The sequence below is a fragment of the Montipora capricornis genome, chromosome 5, assembly GCF_036669925.1.
Source record: "Montipora capricornis isolate CH-2021 chromosome 5, ASM3666992v2, whole genome shotgun sequence".
Classification (NCBI taxonomy): domain Eukaryota; kingdom Metazoa; phylum Cnidaria; class Anthozoa; order Scleractinia; family Acroporidae; genus Montipora; species Montipora capricornis.
In genome coordinates this window covers 3,194,894-3,204,643 of record NC_090887.1, presented here as the reverse complement: position 1 = coordinate 3,204,643, position 9,750 = coordinate 3,194,894, and the positions used below count along the sequence as shown (strand labels likewise).

Below are 9,750 nucleotides of genomic sequence, written 5' to 3'. Positions count from 1 at the left end.
AGATGTTATGTTTACAACACTTTCAACTTTCTCAGTTATTTTAAGACCCGAGTGTTGCTCTGGTCTGGGTTGCAACCCGTGTACTCCGACACGGAGACCTGATTCTTAACCAAATGAGCCAACCGGTCAGCGGTTATCGTTAAAGCTCGAAGCAAAAAAACTGTAGCTGGACAAGATGGAGATTGCTTTGATTGGTCTCGCTTTCGATAGGTTGAAAGACGAAGGCGAAATTTCCTAGTCAATTAAGGTAATGCAAGACCAATGCTTTCAACCCTTACCGAAGAGCATTGATATAATAGATTTATTTCTTTGGGAAAAGTCGAATAAACATAATCATGAACATAAAAACTGTGCAGACTGTGATTAGCATGATCCAAATCCACCAGGAACAAGATGCCTGCGTTAATTCCTCCAGTTTTTCCGATTCTCGTTTGAGTTTTTCAAAATTGGAGTCTGCCAGCCTTGTCGCCTGTTCCAACGCCTAAAAATAATAGGAGAGGACATTCTTTATATAATACCTCAGAAGAAAATACTTATCCGGGAAATGTGGTGCTTGAAAAACTAGAGAGGCACTGAAACACCGTTTTTTAACATAACCATTCAATTATAATCTAAAAGCACGAACTTAGTAACATTGAAACAGGTCGCCGGTTGACAGATGTCGGAAACAATACATGGCGGACTATTGGTCGCCTCCTTCTTTAAGTCTTCCAGCACGACATGGGGAAAGTATGTTGTTCTGACTTCGCTGCTCACTGAGTTGATTTGGTTGCACAGGCTACCATCCTGCTAGTTGTGTGAGGTTGAGTTGGTGCCTGTGACTCAGTTGGATGTGTACACGACGGAAAAGGAAACAAAAGCGTCAAAAATCTACGGGCCATGTTGGAGAAGAGGAAAAGTTGAAAATCGAACTCCATGATAAATCTGTTCTTTTTTCAGTAAATCAACATGACTTCTTCCAATGTGAACGATAATCCTCTATAAATATAAAATCTTCACCGTTTATTACAACTGCATAAATAAACTCCTACCTTGTTATCTTCTTGTACAATATTGCTGGCCATGACGGATGTGTGTTTTAAATTCTTAGCCATCTTGATCATTTCTTCGGCAATGTTTTCCTGCATCTTCTGGTGATATTGTAGTACAGTGTCTATGCTATCGTCTTTTGTGTCTCTTTTCTTGTCACCTGTCAGCCTGACAATCATCGATTCTTTCTTAGACGTAGATGTTCACACCTTACCGGACAAATTCTCCACTGGTTGAAAAATTTGCACGCACACTATGTTGCCGCGGTACGACGCAATATTTTTCGCTCAGTTCAGAAGGAAACGACCCCGGAAGAGGGGTGGGTAAAGACTTTGCATACGAAGGGGCGGGGATGCGCGTAGGAAATTTTAAATTTTAAACTCCTAAAAAAGACTAATTTGGGCGTGGCCCAGGCTTTTTTTAACCCCTACAAGAGACCAAATTAATTTTATATTTCTGCCTTCTGCCTACCTTCACGGCTACATATGATGGCTTTTGGCACAGAACACCTTAAGTGAGACCAAAATTCAAAATTTCCACCCCTAAGCGAGACGACGATCATCCTCGCCCCTAGCAATGTCCGTTACCAAAATTGAACGGGGAGGAGCGCGGGGGGTGGGGTGGGGGAGGGAAGAAAGTGCAAATGTGACATAAAGATGAATTTTTCGTAACGGTGATATTTCAGGTACAGTACGTACATACATAAACTTGCTTTCAATTCGGATTTATAATTCCGAAAGCTGACAAAATTAATGAATTAAGATAAATTGACGTAGACAGGCAGACATGTTTTATTTGGAGTCAAACAAATAAGAATAAAACTAGCGGTAATGAGAGATAAGGCGTTCGAGCTACAAGACCTAGTAAAATTTACATTTTGACTGAGAAGGATGGTTGTGTTGCATCAAATAGCAATTTAATCTAGATGCACCGCAGGAACAATTTGATGGTTGTATGTTGTGCGGAGGTTGTGTTGGTTTTGATGTTTACCGTCACATTAACATGTTCTATTGATCCAACTTTTATCTGCTATAGCAGAGGTTTCAGAAACGACACTGAAAGGGGTAGACTTTCATAAACCAGAATGGCGCAAGGCACTTTCCCACAAAAGAACTATTGTTATTCCGATTAACAATTTCGTACGAACCAAGGAAGGTCAAATTGCAATGTCCATGACACCGTTAAAGTTATAATTGGATTCGTTTAGAAATTGGGGCTCAAAAATAGACTATCCTGATTGGTTCGATTGGTGTAAGTACCTCTGCAACTCCCCTTCCATTGTCAGAAAAAATCGTTTCTCGCTCTAAAAACAGACAAGAAGCTGACTAGAAACAGTTACTGCTGACTTCCTGCTCCAAGACTCTTTTCACCCTGGGATACTAAAGCCTGGTTTTCACTAGTGCAAGCACAGACGCAAGCACATGAGCGCTTATTTCACCTTGAAAACGGGCCTGACGAGATCATAAGCACAACCCAAGGATCAAACTTTTCCCTTGTGCTTTGCGCGTACGCTTGCGTTCGCTTGCGTTGAGTGAAAACGGGATGTAACGAAACCACAACGCAAGCTGAGATGTTCGTCCAATGAATAAGACCCGTTCCAGATTCCACTCGGAGCGCCGCGCTGTAAGAGAGAAAATGGAACCAGTGAGTTTTGTCTCTGCGTTGTTTGCTTGTGCTTGCGTTATGGTTCGTTTTCACTTGTCACGAATCTCTTGTGCTTCCGTTTGTGCTTGGGCTTGTGGTTGCGTCGATAGTCAAAACAAGGCTTAAACAATGAATCACAAACATGCTTATTCACCTGTTTCGCAACCCTTGAGTGTCTTCCTTTTTATCTGTATCAAAGACAGATCGAAAAAAAATTAACATCACTACCGTATGAGGAGAAAACTTAGCATGCCTCCCTCATAGGACACCTTCACAGACCTTTATCCATAAATGGACGCCTAATAAAATAGTATTAACGTACTCTGAACAAAAAAAGCCAACATTTAACTATATGAGTGTTGTATTCAAGTATCCTAATTCGTGATCCAGAATACAAGAAATGAATTCTCTAAGAGGCCCAACTTTCGAAATTTTCCGGGGGAAGGATGCCCCCAGACCCTCCCCCCCCCTCCCCCCCTTCTCTACAAGGTCAGGCCTTCGGCCCTCGGAAAGCGCACCTTTTGTGCGTGTTGCCCATTCTCCGCCTACTCTTCAGGTTTTGCCGCCCACAAAAATTTTTATTGAAAACCATGAAAAATCTGAAAAACGAATAAAGCTTATCCTCTGCTTTCTCAAATCCCATAATACATCTTGTTTATCTTCCTAAAATTTGGCATAATCATTGTTTTGGATTTCTCTTGGGATATAGATCTTCATGTCCCAAGAGAAATCGAAAACAATGCCTATGCCAATTTTTTTTTTTGTGAGGGGGGGGGGGGGGGGGGTTAAAAGAGGTGTATTATGGGATTTGGGGAAGTAGAGAATTGGCTTTTGGAAATAGTTGCTTACAAGATTTCAAGTAGTTCCACAAGTTTATTTCACATAAACCCGCAAACAATATGAAAAACGTGCTAAGCTTTAAGAAATTTAGCGGGCTGTACAGCGGGCCGTACTGTATAATATGGCCCGCTAAATTAGCCAATCGTAACGCGCATACTAGCTATCTTAGAGATGAGCCGTTGAGTCTTTGAATTTTAACTTTTTAAGCTGCATTCATTTCAAATTTCTGCAAACCAGAGTAGCATCAAACTATGCCTGATTGTCAATCTGGTTGCAGTGTAAACCTTAACCAGTGTTCAAATTAGCAAAACCAGTAATATGAACTGTTCCTGAGACAACCCCCAAAAAACCACAGACCACGGCAAAAAATCCTAAGAAAACAAGAAAACACAGCATTACTCAATGTCTTCTTATGAGTAGACCTCATCTTTAAATTTAACTAGCCTAGTGGTGATACAATTTTTTCAACTGTTTGCTTAGTTATAACAAAATGCACTGATATAATATGGGAAACACTTCCTTCCCTAACCCATCAACTTCTCGCAAAAAACAATTTGAACTAAGGTGGATTTCAAAAGAACCAATGCTACTGCTATTTATAAAATAATTAGGATAGTGCGCGCACTCTCATTGGTCAATATGTGTGTTTAGATGAGAGTATGAAAACACGGCTGTGACATCACACGAATTTTGATCGGTGATCTATTGTCAGACACACGTTTTGATTGGCTGGTAGGAAATAAAAATACGAGCGTGAATCAAGAAAATCTGTTTCAATCAAGAAGTAAAAAAAACCCCAGCATTTTCCTTCATTTGTCAAATCAACTTTGAAAAATATTTTATAGAAGTAATAAAGGACTTTTCTCTTAAGACTGAGCTGGAGAGAATAAAATTCAAGCTTTCCAAAATTGCGGGTATTAAAACACGAGGAACAATCGTGCGTAGTAGAGCGCGTTGGTACGAGCATGGTGAGAGGAATAGTAAATAAGCGTTCGTTTCAGTGATTAGGCCTAAACCCTCTTTAACAATTTAGCTTTCAATTTACGGTTCGGCTAACTAAACTTTGCACGAGACCGTGTGAAGGAAATAGCACTCGTTTATTGATTAAGCCTAAGCGCTCGTTTTAGTGATTCTGCGATTAAAAAATCTCTACTGTTCAAAAACAATCGTCTGTAGCGCTTCTTTCTGTTTAGGCTTAAGTTTAAGGTTTCCTTGTCCTCTACCCAAAGAATCACTTCAAGAATACTCTCGAAATCCATGTTTATTCCGCAAAATCACCCAAAATCACAACAGAGAGTACGAACATGCGCAGTGATAGAAAAGCCCGTATTTCGGGCCTCGCTGGCACTGAGCATGCTCGAAATCGAACTTTGCCAGATCTCCCTTCAGTACGACCGTGGGAGATCTGGGTACGAGATTAAGAATAATTTATAAATCACAAAAAATAGATAATGAATCAAGATTTCACTGTTAAAAAAAAGCAATATTTGTCTAAAAAAATATTCGTGCAGGGGGTTTCGCCTGGAAAAAAAATTCCTGCACAAGCAGTGCGCGAAAAAAGAAAATCGTACCAGCTGAAAATCCCCCACCCCCCCCCCCCTCCCCATCACTTTTCTAATAGTCCGTCCCTTAGCTTGTGAACAATAAAATCTTGAACCGGAAGTAGAAATGGCCGATGTGGCCACACGGGGCCCATACAAACTGTGTGACCTTTAATATCTTTTTCTTTCACATAATTTCGATAAAATCCTGGCCCCAGTTGTTCGAAGGGTGGATAGCGCTATCCACTGGATAAATCACTATCCACTGAATAACTCAATCGGTTTTGCTAGTGTTTATCCGCTGGATAGGGATTTATGAGGTGGATACCGTTATCCACCTTTTGAACAACCGAGGCCAGAAGTGCTGTTTGCGGTCATCCTTGTGTCTGAAAACGACGAATTTGAATGATTTGAAGGGTTTGGTGTGCGACCTTCACCTGAGCGTACCAGTGAGTTATCTTGATGTTTCAAGCAATCTGATTGATTCGCTATCTCGGAGTTATTGAACATTATTCACTCCCTAAGGAGTCCGGCATCGATTGAAGGTTTTAGCTTTCAAAACTTGCCCAGATTGTGTCAGTAGGTCCTGGAATCCGTCCACGGAAAGGCCAGAGAGACAACTTCACTCGTGAACCGCCATGTTTACAAAAGAGCATTTTAGGCGTCCCAGTCTGCATGAAAGCATCTCTCGCCTCTGTCTGAGACCAGACACGCACGGTTCTTACGTTACGTTTATGCCTATAAAATCAACTGAAATGTCAATTGCTGGTTTAAAAAATCAAAAACAAAAAGCAGCATGTTCATTTTTTTTGGTAGGCTACGTATCGAACAGCCAGAACATTTGCGCATGCGCTGACGGAATGTTTGAACAAGAGAGAAAAACGCAGTACCTCCAGACACCAGCGCTGGAGCGTCGTAGTAAACGAGTCATCCCGGGATTTCGGCCCGTGCGATCGCTTTTGGACGCAGTTGGCCCTTCGCTGCTTTCTGCCACCGACCTGCCTCCCGGTACGGCATTGAGGGAGAGATATGTCGGCCCCTAAACCATATCTGACAAATCCCACGCCTACGCACAGCTCCAAACCGCCCTTGTCAGTATAATGTAAGAATTCGATGGCTTAAATATACAAGGGAAAAGTCATTTTATCTCTCATATGGTAAGCACTGGAATCGCAGATTACAACGTGTGCGCACGCGCCCTGCTAAAGGTAACATAACTACAGGCATAAGCTTTATTTCATCTCAAATTCCCGAATAACTACAGGAGCTAATATCTTCGAGACATTACAAATACACAGCATATACAGATACCTCCTACTAAATACATAATATTTAAAGATATATTCATTAAAAAGAAAAGCCGCTGTACAAAATGTGGCGCAGCTGGATTCTCTTTTAAAACCAGTAAACTCATTGGTACGGATGAAATCAGGTAGCGCATTCCGCAACTTAGCTGATACGTAAGAAAAAAGAGAACTACTAGTCCAAAGAAAAGAAAATGGCCGGTGTAAACTCGCGTTTCTCCAGCATTTCTGAATCGGAATACTGAGAATACACGATGATGCTGTACCAGAGAACCCAAAGAGGGAAGAATTCATATTTTCGCCAACCAGTGTTTGACTTCGTTTTTCCAGATAATTATTGCTAAAAAAAATTAAACCATCTTCACACCAACAATTTCTTTTATTCGGAGTAATTCTACTTTGTACACTGAGAGTCCTACCCGGCTGCAAGAAAACAAGACGGGCCATATAGACCCTTCCGCCTTACGGTTTTTGACGCCATCTTGGCTTGGGGGCAAACACGGCTAAATTTACAGTAAATGTATGGGATTTTGGCCGACTTTGAACCGCTGTGGCGCCGCAGAGACGGATTTCCACTGTGAAAGTGTTTTGTTTTTTTAAATTAAAAGATATTTATACTGAGATTATCTTCATGAAATATATAGAACACGCTTCGCGGCTTGGCAAATATTCTGCCGCAATTCACCCCGATTTCAAAGAATAATTATTAAATATATGGTTATAGATAAATACTATTTACAGTTCTTCTCTTCAAGCCCCACCCCTGTCGATTAGAAACGCTTCTTGGACTTCTCGGGTTTTGCCTATAGGCCATTTCGGAATTGAGAAGGGAACTGGGGCGAGTTTCAAATTTGAACAAATCGATAAATTGGTACCGTCGCATGAAGGATAACATTGAACTCTTATTTTTTTTCACGATTTCTGTAATATTCATGAAAATAGGCAAACAAAGTGATTTTCACCTCTCCTTTTACCATACTCTAGAAACACCGACAGGATTTTCCAGTTGTCCCAAATCTGATAGAATTTTTTTAAGAGTTTATATGGTTTTGGAGGACGCAGCCTCAAAATTAGAGACCTTTGTATGGATTTTAAACTATGTTTTTAAGTCCGTAACTTAGTCTCTGTTCGACCTAAAAGCATTAAACTTGGACAGATGACCAATCTCAAATTCATGTGATGGTGTCAATTTATGGATTTGTTCAAATTTGAAACTCGCCTCAGCTCCCTGCGCAAATTCCGAAATGGCCTATAAATACGTGTATGACACGTGACTGCCACTCCCATTTCTCTCAAATCTACCTTCTTCTGGTACCTCTCGAGCTCTGTGGTGTCTGCTGTCTGGACTTAATATACTGACCGCCTGAATCTGCAGTCCTTTAAATCATCGCACCTAGGAACTCGACGCATGATGTAGGCTCAGAGTTAAGCATAACCTGCGATCAGGCGTACTTTTCCTTAGACGTGGTGCGAAAAGATACGCCTGATAATACAATTTCTTTACGAGTCGTCTGCCCGTAGTCCAGAATCTGGACTTTACTATGATTGGCCGGAAAACAATAGAGCTCTTGGAGCTGCGCTCCAATTGGTTACAGAATTGCAAATCATACTTCTTGTAAATCAGTTAACAGCTGATGAAATTATGGCCGCCGAGAAGGATTTGAACACGAGTGATGTTTAGGCTCTGTTTACAGCTGCTGTTGCTTCGACTTCAGATTTTTTTTTTCTAAAACCATTAAAGGAAGAGCGGAGAGTATGCATCCGAAGAATGGTTTGAGTAAAAGGAGACATTACAGTTGTACTTCCTACAGGATTTGGCAATAGTGTTATTAATACAGGCCCGAACATTCTAGAAGAAAATGCATCGTTCTTCTTCCACTAACTCGAAAACGTTTGTAGTTGTGGCAAGTCCTTTGGAATATATTCGGAAGCAACAAGTTGCGAATTTAAAAAGAACCGAATAGAACTTAAGGGCTGCCACATTCGGGGAATCTGTCGAGCTTGACAGAGAAATTCGACACTGTTTACGGAATCGCTGAACAATCTGAACACACTTCTAACAAAATGATAGCTGAGTAGCTGCTGCTGAAAAACTAGAATTTCTCAAGGTCCATTTTCCTCATATCTATTTTTATAGCATCTTATTGCCATCTCAAATATTCGAGTTTAAATAAAGTTTATTGTACTGTTGATTGCGCCTGATGATGGCATAAAGAATTCGGGCTTTTTCTGCCGTTTTATCGCGAAATTCGTTGTTCCTTGATGGTTTGAACAGAGAAACCGCACCAATTGCAGAAATGGCTTTGATTGCAAACAGCAAAGCCAGAGTGCTATTTTGTTTTTGTCGCGTCTTTACTTGAATCGCAGCGTGCAGGTAATTTCCGGTCAAATCTGATTGGCTCACATTTATGGCATGACACATGATAACATCACTCTTGACAGGTGGGTGGTAGACGACCAACCTCGTTCCCAGGGTCTCTCTTCTCTGCCTCCATGGAGGCAGAGAAGAGAGACCCTGGGAACGAGGTTGGTAGACGACTCGTTAAGAAATTGTATCAGGCGTACTTGTTAGCGCCCTGTCTCAAGAAAAGTACGCTTGATCGCAGGTTAAGTTAAGCATCGTATATCATGCCGCTTTCAAGATGACTTCCGCCTTGCTGGGTGAAATTTACAACGCCGTTTTATAAACTAGCAGTACGCAAGAAGGTAAGGCTGCTTACATCCCAGAATTACTTAAACAGCCGTAGAATCCCACCTTCGGTTTGAAGTCTTAATAATATTGTGATGTGGTATAGCAAATTCATACGACGCAATAATATTACTTGGAGTGAATAGTGCGTGTAATTTTCTAGTCCCTCGAACTCGTGAATGCAAACGATTAATGATGATTCAAAGTTAATTTACTTGATATTACGGAATTGATTGGCACATCGTCTTCTCATCTTATGGACTTGAAATGTTTGTCAAGGTGCTTTTTAGGATTAACAGTGCGGAGGATAATTATGTGAGCTAAATTCAGAAGATAGTGGCCACTTATTTGCATATCCTTAAGGGAATAACAAAAGCTCCGTTGTTATGTGTTGTACAAAAGACTCCAATTAATTTGCATATGGTAGCCCTTTCTGGTTCTACTGTTGGTCCAACATGTGTAAAATAATTTGTTTTTCGTGAACAAGATCTGTAAGCTAGCCTTGATTCAACAATAAATTCCTGTGACTTCCAAAGCGAAGAGAATGAATAATAATTGATCTCGTTTTGTGAGTCAAAAATTATTGTTGCACTCACGAAACGAGATCATTTGACACAACATAGCTAGTAAATACCGCGCACCAGTGGCTCAGTTGGTTGAGCACCGCGCTGCCATGCGTGAGGTTCTGAGTTTGACTCCGGCC

At 40.9% G+C, this 9,750-nt stretch overlaps 2 protein-coding genes across 5 annotated transcripts in view; one reads left to right on the top strand and one right to left on the bottom strand.

Moving 5' to 3' along the window:
• Positions 1 to 301: 301 nt before the first annotated feature.
• Positions 302 to 1,208, bottom strand: LOC138050151 (vesicle transport protein USE1-like). The gene is made up of 2 exons (XM_068896612.1): positions 1,032 to 1,208; positions 302 to 481 (listed from the first exon to the last, which is right to left on the bottom strand). Exons 1-2 carry the CDS (start codon positions 1,206 to 1,208, stop codon positions 302 to 304), a joined length of 357 nt encoding a protein of 118 aa, XP_068752713.1.
• Positions 1,209 to 8,913: 7,705 nt separating this feature from the next.
• Positions 8,914 to 9,750, top strand: part of LOC138049136 (uncharacterized) — a 27,975-nt gene continuing 27,138 nt past the window's right edge. For all 4 annotated transcript variants that reach the window (XM_068895281.1, XM_068895283.1, XM_068895282.1 and 1 more), the window contains exon 1: positions 8,914 to 9,064. The gene's annotated coding sequence lies outside the window, so the exon portion shown is untranslated. The remainder of the gene's footprint in view (positions 9,065 to 9,750) is intronic.

Coding starts and splice junctions, on each gene's coding strand:
- LOC138050151 (XM_068896612.1), bottom strand. CDS start 1,208: ATGATTGTCAGGCTGACAGGTGACAAGAAAAGAGACACAAAAGACGAT. Junction 482..1,031: donor TTGTACAAGAAGATAACAAG/GTAGGAGTTTAT, acceptor TATTATTTTTAG/GCGTTGGAACAGGCGACAAG.